Source organism: Pezoporus wallicus, unplaced genomic scaffold (genome assembly GCF_028554395.1).
Source record: "Pezoporus wallicus isolate ANWC-B61680 ecotype Strahan unplaced genomic scaffold, APGP_CSIRO_Pwel_v1 scaffold_3294, whole genome shotgun sequence".
Lineage (NCBI taxonomy): Eukaryota > Metazoa > Chordata > Aves > Psittaciformes > Psittacidae > Pezoporus > Pezoporus wallicus.
In genome coordinates this window covers 14,318,062-14,335,306 of record NW_026635478.1, presented here as the reverse complement: position 1 = coordinate 14,335,306, position 17,245 = coordinate 14,318,062, and the positions used below count along the sequence as shown (strand labels likewise).

Here is a 17,245-nt window from a genome sequence, read left to right as displayed (position 1 = left end):
TCCATACAAAGCAACAACGAAAGCAAAGAAATAAGACAATCATCTATACACTTTTTGCCTGTGTCTAGCTAGCTGTAGAATGAGAGCAGATCTCGTCTTGCTCAAAATGAAGCCCAAATGTAGTCCTAGGAAGGTAAAGAATCCCTCCGTTGAGTGTCCTTGCCTCAATTCTCCTTTGGGGATAGGTTTTACTTTTAGAGTGCTCCAACAGATGATGCAGAAAACTTTCCTCCGAGTACTTTCAAGGTATACTGCAATGTTTCCTGCCATGTTTGTAAATAGCTTGCTTTGTATATTACACCAACTGACAACAGTCAGTGGTATTACTTGCAGAAATTAAATATAATCCCTTTAGCCAATTATATTTGTCAGTATACACAGTCTAAGCCACATATATTTGTGCCTGTAGCATGTTTCTGTTTGCTGCAATATGATGCTCTGTCAGCACCTTGACTGGAGCAGTTCTATGGAAGCAGGGCTACTCAGATGCTCACACTCAATTCTGGGGGGAGTCAGACACTCTAAATGGTGTTGCAGCCTACCTATGCTCTCTTGTTCAGGCAGGCTCTTATTTAGAAACACAGTAATTAAAGCATCAGCGCTCACTGGCTAAATCTTTAAAAACATGCTGTTGTGGATGGTTCTTCAGGAATAACTCCTCAGTCCTGCTTAGTGAATCAGCACCTTTTCCACATTGTGTTTTTTTCCTTATTGATAGGTGCAAGACACTGGTCTCACCCCTAGTAAAACAGTCAAACCCAAATGCTGAAAACAGTGTTTCACATTTCTCGTGCTTTTCTGTGGTATCAAATTATTTTGCCCCACCCTTAAATGTAGGGACTGTTGAATGTGCGACTATGATGGTCCTTATCCAAACTTCTCCTGTTTTTCACCCTGTCAAACAGCCTCAAGTTGCACCCGGGGAAGATTAAATTGGATGTTAGGAAAAATTTCTTCCCTGAAAGGTTTGCCAAGCCATTGGAACAGGCTGTCCAAGGAAGTGGTTGAGTCACCATCCTTGGAGGTATTTGAAAGATGTGTAGATGTGGCACTTCGTGACATGGTTTAGTGGTGGATTTGGCAGTGTTAGGTTTACAATTGGACTTGGTGATCTTAAAGATCTCCATTTGGCTCCATTTGGCTTTTTGGGTAACCTTCTTCTCATGTCTCCATTTGGGTAACCTTCTTTTCATCAAGGTCTGCCTTCTTATCATCCACTCCCTGAAGCCCAGCAGAAGTCACACAAGAGAGCTCATGTTCATATGCTCAGCTGCTGGCAGTCATGAAGAGCAAGTTCAGAAAGAAATCCTTATATACTCAGCAAGTCTGTACTGGAGCACACTTTGTACTGAACTAATATCTTCTCAGGTTTTAGTTGCCAACTATGATTCTGCTAAGGATGTGAAATAGATTTTCCTAAAGGATATTTATAACAGTCAAAAATTGGAAAATTTTCATTCAGCTCATAAAAAGGGATACATCAAAGCCAAGAAGGACACCCTGAAAAACTCCCTCCACAGCAGGGAGGCCCTAGGTCTCTTGAAAAAAAAAAATTTGCTCTTAATTTTATTATTTTTTTTTTAACTTGGGCAAAATATTCTTTCCTGTCACATATAGAAGAAATCAACCTGTTTGAACCAAATTCCTGGTATTCCCTGCCCCTTCCTTCCCCACTAGAACAAGGATAACTCTACCAGAGAGTGATAGTATGAATATTTTCTGCTAAAAAAATCAGGATTTAATGATGGAAGCACCAGCACAATAGTACTGCTAGTACATAAGCAGTTTTGTGTATACAATGCATATACAGTGACAGATATAGACAGAGGATTCTATGGATAACAATGATAGTTCAACAACATAATTTATTTTAAATTATAAATACTGGGTTCCTTTGGTTCTTTAGCCTTTAGGCTGCATTCATACATCGTATCACCCAGCTGTTCTCTGCATTCTTGATGGCTAGGCCTTGGCATGATTTGAATGACAACTGAGATGATTATCTCGTGATCTCCTGACTCCAGCTATCAAGATTTTAATAAAAATAGCAAACAAATCAAAAGCAAGATTCAGCTATGGGAAACAGCAAACCATCTCTTATCATTGTATAATGCCAGTCCCAAGGGCATGGAAGAGGAATGCAGGCTGTCAAGCAATAATTAGCTACAGGATAGAGTTCCTGAGATTAGACCATTCTGTGGCATTGATGTAATTATTTGCAAATACTTGGAACAGAATATTGATACTGTGATGCCGACAGCATCTTCAGTGACACTACAAGTTGCAAGTGATGCACTTTATGGTGTCAGTTCTGTTGTGTTCCTGACATTTCTCACCCTTCTATCATGGGATGCTAAATACATCAAACACTGTTAATTATCCATAATTTTAAGGCTACATTATGATTTGAATTTATAAAGGCAAGACAGGGGTTCCAAGTAGCCTTTGAGTCAGAGTGTGATTAAGATGCATTGAAAATGAGAAGAGGGGCTGAGAGGGAGGGAGTGAAGGTCTACAAAGAGCACGTATATGTGCACCAAAAATATCTAGCCAGCAGGGTGGGGGTTTGGAGGCTGGGGATCATCCTGATCTGCATGTAAACCCTTGGGGTGGTAAAAGGAAACATAGAGACATACAGTCTTCTGGGAGACTACTTCAGACAGAAACTGCAAACATGAAAGCCCTGTGTAGAGGTCTGTCAGGACTACTGATGTCCTGACACATGGAGCACCATGTTTTTTCCCAGCATCCGAGCCCAAACCTGCCACATCCCCTCTGTCAAGAGAGGGTGAACAGACACTGCATATGGAGCAAAGATGAAGTAGGGTGTGGTCATGGAAAACATGACAGAACTGAGAGAGTCTAAATGGAGAAACAGCAGTAGCACAGATTACATATGGGCACTTCCAGTCTACATGAGGTAGCCGTACGAAGGTGACAAAGTTCTTGACAATCAATATATTTATTAAAGTTTCATGTACAGTTGACTGGCAAATGCCCAAAGCAATTCCTCTCCTAGTTACCTCTCTGTGTGTAATAACAGCTAAGCAGGCAAAATTTTAACTGCCCCAAACAAAAGCTTTTCTGAAGTGAAGCTTGAAGTGAAAAATGCCCATTGATAATTCAGGACAGATTATACCGCAACAGTCACATAACTGGCATTAAAAATATACATGCATTATTCAGAATAGAAATTGAAGTTGGAATTTCATACCGTTTCACAATCTAAAATAACTCTGTGCGTAGACAAACATGTTAGCTCAGAATTCAGATTTAAGAAATATATAAGTAACTGAAACATTTCACTCCATGAAAAGAAACATAGAGCTGTAATAGGATGCTCTGCCCTGTTGTGTAACGATATTATCCAAAACTTAACTTTTATTAAAACTTACACAGAAATACATAAAATGTGAACAAATACAGTACACCAAAAAAGATACCATCTTGGGAATGAAAAAAAAAATAAATCGTTCTATGAAAAATATCAGCAATATTAATAGTTTCCTCTGAAGATGAGGGTTTTTTGTCTTACTGGAAAATTGGTCTATCCATTTTTCAAACAGTCCCAACGTTAAGGAGCCAGCATCTGGTTTGTAACCACAAAATTTTCCTTCTAAAAGTTACATTACTAAATAAACAAAGACTGTTTTGGAAGGAACCTCCTATATGTCCATTAGAAAGTAACAGAGACCCGAAGCAGGGGACATAAGCCATACATGTCTAATTGTAGTTTAATAATCATTTCTGCTGACTGTTTTTCTTAACTTTCTGAAATAATGTCATTATTTATGGTTTAAAACAGGGTACATGAAAAAAAAACAGAGGAAGCAGACATGGAGGGTATATGATTCTGATGGTATATCTTTCATGCAAACAGTTTACCAATGTGGTCTATGTAATACTTCCCACAGATTTTGAAGTGTGGAATAGAATCTGCTTTCCATGATCTTTTGCCTCTGCTGGTAAATTGTGTGTCAGGGTATTTATCATCTTTATTTTTCCAAGAAAAGTTATAACTAAAACTCAAGGACAACTGTGTCATCTGAACTGCATCAGTAATTCACATTCATGGCCTTTACGTTCTAGAACTCGTATCAAAGCAAGAAATCAGTATGAGATGACTAGTGGAAGCACAACACTTTCTTCTTAGTCTCAGGCAGCTAATACTTTGTTATACCCAGAATATCTTTTTATCCAGTTGTAGCTCACCCCTGCTTGAAAAACAGGAGGGGGGAGAGAAGCTATTTCTGTTCAGGAACAAGCTCACATTTATGACAGGACAAACCTGTTGTTATGCTCTCTGAATCCATACAGTGTTTTAAAAAGAAAGTCAAGTATTTTACTGAAAAAGATATTTCCACCTTTGTTTAGAGCTACACTGCCCTCTGGTAGAAATACAGGCCTGGCACCCTCACATTAGGATCGCTGGCTTGTAAAACCAGCTTTCTTTCTTCCAAATGGGGAAGGGCTCGACTTCGTCCTCCACCAGACAAGTTGCAAAAGAAAAAATCTGGTAATGATCTTCACTTGCCTCATGTCAGGAGGCATCCGGTTGCTTTCTGCTGACAAAATGGAGTAGGAGGAACCCCTCTCAACCAGTGAAGGGGAATTACTTTCCCCTTTGCATCTGTCACTTTCCTTGCCAGGTATAGAGCAGAATTTTCAGAGGAGTGGGGCATCCGCAGCACCTGCTGGCTTGCTGGGGATGTGTGTCCAGATTCCTTGAAAATTATATCTTGATGTTTTCTGTCACTGGCTAAAAGGTCTTAAAGAGCCTGCTTTGTTACCAGAGCTCAAGGACAGTCTTGGGATGCTCATGCACATCATTCAAAGACCTCAGGAGTGCTACACAAAGGTGTGAAGAGCTATACCTACCTGCTCTTCAGCTACAACACGTTCATCTACAAGAAGTATAGCTCTGCTTTTACTGAAGGCTGAGAAGAGGCATGCACTATCTTACAAGATCACATTTCTACACTACAGTCCAAATACTGAGCCTGCAGAGGGATAAGTGATACCTGCCTTCTGGCCACTTATCTCTCTCTGTATACATCTCTATTCTGAGTCTGCTGCATTGCTCTGCTCTTAACCATACAATGCTTCAATTCTTTGCCTGGTTACAACCTCCTATGCTACACAGACCTCCTGCTTCCTGTGAGTTTTCAATCTGACACTGCCTTGACACCTCTATCTCAGATGCCAGAAGATTTTTATTCACAAAGCTTTAACCATGTTTCCCATTCTTCCTTACAAAATACTTCTTTTCTCTCTTGCTATTACTGTCATGTGACAGTCAAGCCTTTTACTGGTTACAACCATAGATCTCTTTTGAGAGACAGCCTTTTTGACAGCACCGTCAAATTGCTTTATTGCTGTCACTTGCTGAGCAAGTGTGACTTGATATGTGTCGTCTTATTCCTAAACCAGGCTAAAGCTTTAAGTAAGCCCCCCATATCAGCAGTAAGGAAGGAAATATGTGATGGAGCTACTGCAGGGACGACATTGAGATTCTTCTGGTTGGGCTGGTTGTAAGCCCTGCACCTCTGCCTGTTCACAAGCAGAAAGAGGTGGTATATGTACAGTTTTCAGATAGCCTCCAATTTCAAAAGGTACAGTTACTCACTGAAAAGGGTTGCAGAGGGAGACACTGGCAAAAAGCATGCCAGCTTAATCCAACATCCTCCAAACAGCTGCTTTGCTGAGGAATTAGAAGCACAGCTCTCTGATTCTCTGTCTCATGCCATGCTTATTTGCCTTCCAACACTGGAGCACATTTAATCTTGCAGATTTTCTCTGGGCTAAGTCTGGGATATGAAGAGCAAGTGTCCTTCTTCCTTTGTGACAACAAAGATGTGAAACAGCTTACTGCTAAAGATGCAAATATCTGTGACTTCTACACTTGAACAACTTTATAGTAGTTTACATGCTGCAACAACTCATTCACATAGTGACATGTAAATAACAGCAAGAAAAGAAGCAGCCAAGACTTAAATTTTTCAGGAGGCTGGCTGCAGTCACTCAGACACTGGTATGATGGCTTTACAGGTTTTTGTACAACTTTACTGTGGTAAATGTAACAGGATGAAATTAAGGAAAGGATTCAGGCAGAATATCAGGCAGACACAGATGGAGAGGAATAAAGTAGTCTTCCTGAGAGCTGTGATGAAATCCGTACCAAGTGGGGATTTGGTCTGGGAGAAACACTGGTAAATCTTCTGTGGGTGTAGGATTTTTCCTGCAGCCTTTTTGATGTAACTGTCCTCTAGCAGCACCTCCGTGTAGTACTCAGCAGGAAGGGAAAATAGGCTTTGGCACTACTACGTTCAAAATGTAATGTGAGGTGGCCATCAAAGTACCTCAGCTGTCAGGGACAGCAGAGGATCACCTGTCTGGAACTGCCACCATCCTACCATTCCAAGGACAAAAACATTTCATAATTTTCTGGAGATGTAATCCTTAGCTCTTGGATGTCAGTTGTGTACATGCATCCTCTCAAGAGCAAGGAGCAAGAGGGAGATCAGATGTCTTGAGAAATCCATGTAGGCTGTTGATAGCTGTGTAACAGATACTAGCAGAAAGTGCTCTACAAACCAGAAAGTGTCTCTCCCACAGCCCATGATCACTCCTTCTGTCTGCTTTTCTTCTTCCCCTGGGCTTCATGGCTATAGGTTTACGGCTTTGCCCTTAGCTCTCCTCCCTGAAGACAAGATGTGCTGTGTAGCTTTGATCAGTTTTCATAGCAGCCTGTTATAATTTCCTGATCAGAGAGTGACTTAAATCCTATCTGGAAGACATTAACTCCTTCATAGAGGACGTTAGCAGAGAAGGAATCAAGACCTCCTGCCTGCACAGGCAGGATTGGCAAATCAATCCTAAACAAAATGCACACCACAACAGTTCTTAGTCCTAAGCTTTCAGAAATCTTTTTTTATTTCCTGTTCAGTGGTAAGGAAACCCCAAGACTCAATCAGAAGTGATGGAACTTCAACTTGTAATCACTGACAAAAATCTTCTGGTCTGAAACTCACATGGCAGCCTAGTAAAGCATTTTTCACTGTTGGCCTCAAGCTGAGCAGCCACTTGTGCTAGGCAGAGAGAAATGCAGATCTGGGAGTTCAGTATTGCTCCCCAGAAAAACTGAAATAACAGTCACCAACACAAAGTGCTTGAAGCATCTTCTGAGGGCAAATAACCTTTAACATGCACACAAGAGAACAGCAGTTCTGAAAACCACACACATCTAAATCTGATTTTGTGCATATTGGGAAAGGTGGAAATAAAGATTTTTGTACAAGATTCGTTTTGCGCTTATAAAATACAGAAACTAGACTGCTGGTGATGTTCTGATGGTTTAGACTAAGGTTGCTTTTTTCTGACTTCTCAGGATTTACCCATGAACAGCAGGAAAAAGTACATTAGATGAAGCAAGGGGTTGAGTAATCAAATTTAATGCAAAATGGCCAATATGGCCTGAGGAATACTGAAGATGTCCCAGTGATCACTTACTCACTTAGCACGGAAAACACACACAATAGACAAACAAAAATTGGTTGTTTGTGCTATGGCCCAGCCTGAGCATGCTGATAAGAGCGAAAGCAGTAAAGAATACTTGGCTGCGTTCCCACAGAAGCTTTATTGAGTATGTAGATACATGAACCATCATTTGCCTAGAAGCAGAAGGTTCAGGTCCTTTTATGGCAATTTCCTTTTTTGACACGAGTTCTAGGGAACTGGGATGAGTTGTCCTATTGCACTAAGAGAAACATACCTTGTGTTTCCAGAGGTTGCTTTTCAGTGGAAATACCACCATTCACTTTATAGGATTCTTTAACATTTTCAACTTATGATTGTAATAAGGGCAACTTTAACCAGTCAATAGAAGTCCATCTTAATGCAACAGTGACTCTACCTAGTCCTTTAGGTACATAATAGCAAGAGTCTGGAACTAGAAGAGCTATTGAGTTTGATCCAAGCTCTTTTCCATTCCAGCCTCAGAAAAGGAAGCCAAACCAAAATTTTATGCTCCAATCCAGATAACAAACTATTTCACTTTGACTTGAATCATTTAAAGGTACTTTTTCATATATTTGCCCCATGAACATTCAGAACAGCCTAAACCAATGTGTTTCTGCAGTCAAAGAAGAAAAAAAGTATTTAGGGCTGTCACCTAGAGTAGAATACAGGCGATGTGGAACATACAGACAACACTCTAAGACAAACCCTTTACCAGCCCAAATATTCACATAACCCTACAAGAATAAAATTATATTATTATAATTAAAAGCTAATTTAAGGAATGTACAGTATTTACAGCCATGAAAATTACACAGAAGATACTAAGTAATAGGAGAACAAAGTGAAGGAAAGTAAGGACAGAGCTAGGAGGAGGTTCCCAGGCTCTTTCCTATTGTACATAACTGAGGAGTGTATCCATTTCGTATGATACCTTGAGTAGCAAATGCCATTCAGGATCTACATAGATGTTCCCTTGATAACCTCTCTCCAGGAACCTCTCTCTAGCACAGGGTTAGAGAGCTTCTATCTTATTCCACATAAAATCTATTGCAACATATAAAGGGAGCTCATAGCAGCCAATGGGCCTGTCTCCCAGCTTAGCAGGAGTCAATAATGCCCTGTGTTACCATGCATTTGGTATTTAGTCAAAAGCAGACAGTCTTCCTAGACTACATGAACAGATCTCAGAAGAGTAGAGTGCTTTCTGTAATATCAGAACAAGCCAAATTCAGTCCTCAGGCCAGTTTACTTCAGTTCAGGTATAAGATGAGACCAACTAATGTCTGTTCCTAAGTTTTCATCCTCAAGACCAGGAAAGCTGATATCTAGGAGAATTTTGCTCAGGCTGTCATTCATGGTATCAAGGATAAGGCCTTCCATGAGTGAACGGTTTTCAGTAAAGCCAGAAGCTGGCAGTTCAACAGATAATTGCTTAGTAGACTCATGCGTAAAAGCTGGAGAGCTTGTGAGGGGGATATGCACCATGTCACTGGATTCTGTATTGAGCAGTTCCCGAGGGGACTCAAAGAGGGGATTTTTAAGAGGTGTGGTGTTAAAACCAAGCAAGTCCTGGTTCTCCCGGAGGGGGGTGAATGGCAATTGAAGGGTTCTCACTGGACTGAAGTCCAGCTCGTGACTTTCCTTGGTTAAGGATGCTGGCTTCCAGGGGTCAAGGCCCCCTAGTGGGGGGGTAGTAGCTACTGAGACTTTGCTGGGAGTAGAAGAAATGGGCAATTTGCTGAACATCTCTTTGACTGGTGTTTTAAAAGGCCCCTCTTCCCCCTGTGAGCAGCTGAGCTGTGATGCATTCTCAAGAGACTGGCTTTCCTGCAGGAAGGGGTGGTCTGCCCCTAACCGGAAACGGTCAAAGCCATTGCTTTCTGGCAAAACAAGGACAGGCTCTTCTGAGCAAGGCAATGCTAGGCGTTGTTTCCTTCTGGATCTGCTCATTTCCCGCCTTTCCCGCCTCTTTATAACTAAAGTGTCAGAAACAGTCTTAGATGGTGACTTCAGTAAGGTGAATTGTTTCTTCTCCTTTGTGGATGAGACTTCGAGGAACAAGCCTGGGTCTTCCTTTACTGTTAGGGTTGAAGCAAATGGGGACAGCCAGTCATCCAGTTGAGAGCCTTCTTCTTCATTAATACAGATGCTTTCAGGGAAAGAAGCCGATCCCTCACCAGGCTGGGAGCTGCTCTCCTTTAGGCAATGGGTTGGGGAAAATAAATCTTCATTACATTGACTTTCCTCCTTGACAGCAGCCATGGTTAGAGATGACTCTTCTGTAGAGAGTGACATCTACAAAGAAACACAAGTGATATGCAGCCAGTAACCAAGGATCTACCCCACCCAAAATCCAAATGATAGTGAAAAGAGACTACATGCAAATAAATGCTCTTCCAGAAGAAGTTCCCTATGTTACATGTCTCTTCAGAGCTATCAAAAATATGAATGTTTTAGGGGCAGAACAAGGCCATTTCTTCCATTCTTATTTTTTCACATCCAAGTAGTAGAAAAAAAATTGTCTTGAAGAATCCATAGAGCCTTTGGCCCATAGAAAGCAAGGCTATAGTAAAGAAAAATAAACCCCCCTCCCACCCAATGCCTCCTCCTCCGAAAGGACCAAACCAAAACACCCTCAGAAAACAAGAAACCAACCTTTGGAGCAATGCGCACACGCTTATTGCTTCCGAAAGTCTCTGAGCTGCTGATGGATGCTCCCTGTGCCATGGATACAGAAGGCTGCAAGACAAGAGGCTGACTCAAAGGAAACTGGATCGGAACCAGGTAGGAGTTGATACGAGGAAGCAAAGGCTTCATCTTTCGGCCTGGAAGGGAAAGTAGACTTGCTAGCCTCTTGCCCTTCCGGTACTATCTGTTGAAACCCAGGCATCTAATAGGAAGTCCTTCTGAATACCCCAAAATAAATATCCAGAGGTAGGCTCACCTGCCTTCTCTGCTAAGTTTGAGGATACAAATTCCAAGCTGGAAGGCCTGATGAACAAGAAAGTAGTCCTTCATACAGATCATAGCCCTCCAGTTGGGGCAAGCTCTGCTTTCACTCCATTTGAGTACCCAATTCCCTTTATGTCCCCATCACATCCTCTCTCAAATACAGCAATACTGCCTTCAGCTCTAAACCTCAGAGTAGGAAGACTAAAAGCTGGTGAACCTGAATTACAATTTCCATGGTTATTCCTAAGGGAATCTGGGAGAGCACCCCAGATTTCTGAGACTGATTCCTTTTGGCCAAGGATTATATAGACACTCACGTGCATTTGGGGGTTCAGTTTTGGTACTGCTGTTGCTTCCCATGTTCTTCTGGGGATCTGGAAGATGTCTTTTTTGCTGCTGCAGTCATTGTGAAATAAGAAAGAAGGAGAAAAGAAAGAGATTTAAAGAGAAAAATCCAATTTTATTCTGCTGCCTTACCCAGAACTGAGAATCCAGAAGCCTATACTTTGCTAATACAGAGAGAGCAGCTGTTAGCAACCAGCATTCATGCCAGCTCTAGCTCTGTGCCACTTGCCGTTTTGCAGCCATGCCATCTCAAAGCCAGCTGCCAACCAAAAGCTGTGTAGAAAAAAAAGATGGCGTGACAGAGCTGCTCCAGCTGCAGACTCTACTGCAGAAGTGACCTGGTTTCAGTGTCCTCAGTGCCTGAGGAAAGGCAGATAGGGTAGCTTTATTGTATATTTGATTTCTGTACAAACTACAGACCAGATAGATGTTCAAGTAGAATAGCAGAGGCAACAGAGGAATGAGAAGTCTAAGCAGACAGAAAGAAGGCCAGGGCTGTAGCCATGTCAGAAAAGTGTTTGGCTGCTTGCAAACTTGTCGTTGTTAAAACTGCTGAATGCAAAAGAAAGTGCAAACAGATTCCGAGAGTCACAATGCACCTGGGTTACAAAATTAGAAAGGAGCACGGAGAGATCCTATTCTTTCTGGATCTGAACCCCAAAGCAGATTGGGACTGCTGCTGTGGAGATGAGGGTTTTACCAGAAATCTCTGGGCTTGTTCTCTGAAGCCTGTTGGTACCCACTGCAGCCTACATCTAGTTGCTCAAAGCTGTACAGCTCTACCAGCTGCAGAGACAGCATATGATCTGAAGGCAATTAACCTTTGGCTCAACTCCATTCCCCAAAGAGGGTGTGCATGGAGCTGTATGATTAGCTGCAGCAGTGACCTAGTCCCCCTCCCAAAGGCTCTTGTCCTTTCATTCAGTGATTGGCAAGAGCAGAATGGAAGCCCAAGCCCCAGGCCAGAGGGTAAGTCTTACTGATTCAGAATGCTCAGGCGATGTTGGTGACTGCAAGTCCAGCGGCTGGTGGCAGCAAGGCATTGAGGGGGAAAAAATAAGATGAAGTTATCAACCAAAGGGGGAACAAATAGGACTTTTTAAACTTGTATTATCTGAGCAAACAAGAATCAATCTATCTGCCCACCCACTGCAGAAAACACAGAAACATTTAAACCTATACCAGACTCAGAAGGTCAGTTTCTCCCACAGAACAGTACTTCCTCAAATACCTATCTGGGATAGGGCAATCCTACCCTATTACTCTCTAATCAAACAGCATAGGAAACCCTACTTGATTTCAGTGGAAAGCTTCTCACTAAGAATTTAAATCATTACATTTGGCACACCACCTGAAGAATAAATACATCCCACAGAAGTTCCAGATCACATGCACAGACAAATGCACCTTTTCTTTCAATACTGAGTTTTTGTCTATTTATCAAGAGAAATGACCGAATCCAGCTTCTACAAGGCTAAAGTCAAAACAGTTTGACCTTCCTGTAAAAATGAGGTGTATCTGGATAGTGTGGCATTTAAGAACTAGATGGCTTTCCATTTCCTTTGCATGAGGCACTCACCTTAAATACCTGGTCCAGTGTTAGGCAACGGTTTGCATCAGGATGAATAGTCCAGAATGAAATTTTACCATTAGCAGATGTTTCACGGACAAACATATCATGAAGGGACAGGTTGTGCCGAATGGAGTTCTGGGGGGGGGAAAGAAGCATGGGGGAGGTTGAAAAGTGGTAGTTCCATTATCAGCACAGCAAGGCCTACCTCAGCCCTGGCAGAGGGATTAGATTCCAAAGTGCAGGCAACAGGTACATTCATATTTACTGCATACCCAAGCCAACCCTGTCATCAATCTCTTATTCTACTTACACTTGACATCCCTATTCTTTCTCCAGTGATCAAACATCCCATCATCTTGCCTAAGTGGAATGAAAAAAGGGATACAAAAGTGGAATAGAGAACATCTGGAATGAGAGGGTACATGGGGTGGGCTGTTTAACATCCACTTTGCTCTGCAGGCTGGCTAACTTCATTTTCACTCAGAAAGCCTATAGAATATCACCCTGTGGCCCTCAGCAACTTGAAAGCCTGCTTATTACCTTCCAACCTGGCTTAGCCACATGTTTAAAATATGGGAAATGATCCTCAATCCAGGTATAGATGTCCTTTAGAGTCATACGCTTCTTCTCAGTGCTGTTGATGGCAAACTGGATCATGGCCATGTAGGAGTAAGGAGGTCGTTCCGATACCGAATCCTGCCATGAGGCAGCAGCAGTGGCAGTAGGAATATCAGCAGCAGCAGAATCTTCTTCAGTCTGAGAGATGAAAGGAATGATACATTACTGCTCAGAAAGTTGACAAAGAAGGGCCCTGGATCTTACAAGTTCTTTTATTCAAATCAGAAAATGACAAATTCAGGTTACTTAGAGATGGTGACACCTAGTTTTTGCAAGTCTTCTGATGCACATGGATTACTTCCCTATCAAAAGTCTTAGTACATGCTCTGTTGTCTTTGCCTACTTACCTTGATTGTTTCCTGCAGAGGCATCTGGTTCTCTTTCCCCGTGTCTTGCTTCACAGAACAGGGACTTAGCCCATCAGATCTCATCTTCCCCAGCCACTGGATGTTAGTGAGACTATTGTCCAACACAGAGCCCGTTGTCTTGCCTGTGGGGGTAACAAGCCCATAGCTCTGCTTACTCAAAGTAACCCTCTTTCCCCTTCATCTCAAGTGCCAAAAGAAAGGAAGTAGTCACACTTCTAGAAGATGTATGTGCATCTCAAGACAGTGACAAGATGGTATTGCAATTCTAATGTTTCTTGTGGAAGGAATTCAACCACCATTTCGTTTCTGTCTTGCCCAGAGAAGCTGTGGCTGCCCCATCCCTAGCAGTGTTCAAGGCCAGGTTGGATGGGGCTTGGAGCAACCTGGTCTAGTGGAAGGTGTCCCTACCGTGGCAGGGGGTTGGAACTGGGTGAGCTTTAAGGTCCCTTCCAATTCAAACTATTCTATGATTCTACGATATAGTAGTACATGCTCCATCCCTGGCAGTGTTCAAGGCCAGCTTGGACGGAGACTTGGGCCATATGGTCTAGTGTGAGGTGTCCCTGCCCACGGCAGGGGATTTGGCACTAGGTGACCTTAAGGTCCTTTCCAACCCTAGCTATTCTATGATTCTATGACCTGCACAATTTCTGCAGCCTTAAAAACAAACATTCAAATCAGTCTATTGCTCTCAACAAAACCAGGACAATATTGATCCAGTACATCAAGAATTCAAATGTTTAGTTAATGGATGAATATAGTGAGCAGAGGCCAAGGTAAGTAGTGACAAACTCCAACTGAAAGCCCTAGCTCACAAGACCCAAACCAGAACTTTTGATGTCTCCAGGTTTTTGAAATGCATCAGTGAAAACTAGCAGTTTTGTCATTTCTGGTGAGGTTGGTTGTAGCAGCACAGCTACTGCAGCCGTCTCTGGGTTTCTATCAGTTACTATACTGTGGGATAAGGTTTACTACAGCCCAAAAGCTACATAGCTATTTTAAGTTGCAAATCCAAATTTGATCTGATCAGTGTTTCAAAGTAAAATCCAACCCACTTCTAACATTTACTCAGCAGGTTCATGAGACAGCCCAGGGGGAAAGAGCCTTAATTATTAAAGGATGGGAATCATCTCTTTTTCACAGCTCTAGGCCCATATGTTTTGTCACTGACTAGGGTGCCCTATGTTAGTCTTGAATACAGCCATAACCCTTTTGCTAGAAGAAACTTTTTTTCTAGACTTGACTTCCTCAAGCCAGTTTTTTTCTGCCAACACTAAAATTTTGCTTTGCTATACACTTTTATTTACTATCTCTTCCATCAAAAACATATCCACTAGGATACTTCAGATTTCACCGCATATGCATAGCTATGTAGATTATTAGAATCAAGTCCGTGCTATTTGGTAATTAGCAAAAGAGTTCATGTTATTGCATACTGAGATCCAAGCACTACACTCATTGGCCCACTTCACATCTCTTCATCTATCTGACAGGACCAAAAAAAGGGTTAAGATCACATACTGTTGCTCTCCTGTTCCTGTCCAGCCACAGAATCAATTCTTGAATGCCAGAGCATTGTCCCTCCTGCAAGACCAGGTGTCTGTGTAACATTCCTCTCTCTTTCTTGACCATCTGCTGCTTTAGGTACTGTACTGGGTTTCTTCTCTGATGAGAGATGTTGTGCTGGTGTTGGACCTGCTGAACGGGATGTGCCCCCACTGCTAATGAGAATGAATTTGTTGGGCCCGTTGTTGCCACATTCTTTTCCTTTTGCCGTCAGTGCCTCTATGATGCTCTGGATATCCGCATCTGTAGGGATGGCCACCACTTGTGTGTTGGGCATGGTAGGATGGTCAATTATCTTTATTCCTGTTGGGAATTTCTGCAGGCCATAGTCCATTTTGTCTCTGGGTTGGCTGTTGTGCTGGTCCTGCTGGCTGACCTCCTGCTTAGGAGTGTTTTCATCCTGGCCACTGTTCTCATCTCTTGCTGAGGTACTGGGCACATCATTCTGTGGAAGGGTCAGTTTCCGTCTTTTGAGAATTAAGGGCCTGCGAGGGCTGGTCCTCATCATTGACTTCTGCAGTCACTCTCCATTGAAAGGGATGAGAACAAATCCTGCAAAACAAAAGATACCACGTATGAGTGCAGGGGGCAGCAACAGTTAGGAGAGGTGCAGCAAATCACGCAGAGCACCTCGCACAGAGCACGTTTTCAGCAATTGCTACAAAGCTAGCAACAAGGGAGGAAAATAATAACAATAATAATAAAAAAGAGCATTTAATAAGACTGAAAAGGCTCCTGGAAAACAGGACTGTACCTCCTTTGTCCACATCTTGTAGTGATCTCAGGAGAGATATTTGCAGAGTAGATAATTTGCATCAAAAGTTGGAAGCCACAGAATATGTCTAATGAGGGAAATACACATACGTGCTTTACAGAAAGGGAGACTAAGACTTAGGAAGATGTAACATAGAAATAGTAATCCCATTTCTTATATTTCATTGCTGTAACCAGATTACATGACCTTAATGAAAAGGGAATTTAACAGATTATTTAAGACCTGGGAAACAAAGACTGTCCCAAATACTACAAAAGCGCACAATAAATGCGGCAGAAGTTAGGTGCTTTAAAATAAATGTAAAGTAAATGCCTTAATTATTCTTTCTGTAGATTTGTCAAGAACCACATAATTTTTTTCACTGGGCATCATACAATTTAAATGTCAAACTTTTGGACAGCAGATGGTTCAGATTATAAACCTGGAAGATAAAATTTAGAGATACTGCATTCAGGGTAAGATGCAGCATGTCCCTTCTGAGAACACCACTTACAAATATCATGCAATTCAAGAAATAAAGAGGCTGACTCCTGCAGCAAAATATACCAGAACAAGACTATATAAATAATATTTATATCTGGCAGGCAGAATAGAAACAAAAAAGATCTTTTGTATTAGTAGATTTGACCGTGCCAGCGAACAAACACGAAAATTCTTAGTATAGATAACCTACATACACACAAACGAAAAAGTTCGACAGATGAACGCTGAGCTGTTGATGCCCTCTGTGCAGGGAGCAGGCAAGCCTGTAATTAGGGTCTGCCCAGCAGCCAGAGTCCCCAAATAGAGACGCTTAGGCACGTACATGGCCCTTTGCGGTCTGCTTAATTCCGTCAAAAGAGAGGTCTCCGTAAGACAACGACAAAAGAATAACCTTTAGGTTGCATTCTCTACGGGAGAGAGACATTTCTCAATAAGGCCTCGAGCTGCTACCACCGGTATAGGCCCGGGAGCAACCCCCTGTACATACGGCCCCGAACGTAGATAAGGGAGGGGAGTGCTAAAGGCCGCCCAGCTTCTCCTTCATCCCCCTTAAGCAAGGGGGAAGGGGCCTCCCAGCGCACCCGTATCCCCCTGCCGCCCTCACCGGTAAGTCCGTCTGCCACACACAAGGGCCCCTTCGCCCCGGGCCCGGCCTAGGCCTTTCCACCTCCCAGCTGCCCTGCTCTGTTAGTGCGGCTCTCGTGGGGTTGCCGGCCCTGCGCCCAGCCCCCGCGGAGAGGCAGAGGAAAAGGAAGGGAAGGAGGCGGCAGGAGGTGCTCAGCACAAGTCGCGACTCACCACCTCCCCGGCCAGGCAGCGGCGCTTCCGGGCTCTGGCACTCGCACAGCACACATCGGTTTGAATTTGGCGCCCAGCAACCCGTTGGCATCACGTGCCGGCGTGGACCAATGAGACGTGGCAGGGGCGGGGCGGATCGGGCCAATCGGCGGCGGCGGCGGGGGATACGGGTGCGCTGGGAGGCCCCTTCGCTCTTGCTTAAGGGGTCCGCTCAGCCGGTGCTGCGGGCTCTGTGCCGGCAGAGCCGCC

General features: G+C 43.0%; 2 protein-coding genes across 2 annotated transcripts in view; one reads left to right on the top strand and one right to left on the bottom strand.

Annotated features, from left to right (window-relative positions):
* Positions 1–17,245, top strand: part of NECAP1 (NECAP endocytosis associated 1) — a 150,182-nt gene that overhangs the window by 129,675 nt on the left and 3,262 nt on the right. The gene's annotated exons all lie outside the window — the stretch shown is intronic.
* On the bottom strand, positions 7,608–17,094 carry FOXM1 (forkhead box M1). The gene is made up of 9 exons (XM_057429163.1): positions 16,997–17,094; positions 14,892–15,492; positions 13,354–13,519; positions 12,929–13,144; positions 12,395–12,523; positions 11,796–11,840; positions 10,788–10,866; positions 10,174–10,343; positions 7,608–9,813 (listed from the first exon to the last, which is right to left on the bottom strand). Exons 2-9 carry the CDS (start codon positions 15,446–15,448, stop codon positions 8,764–8,766), a joined length of 2,412 nt encoding a protein of 803 aa, XP_057285146.1. The 5' UTR covers positions 15,449–15,492; positions 16,997–17,094; the 3' UTR covers positions 7,608–8,763.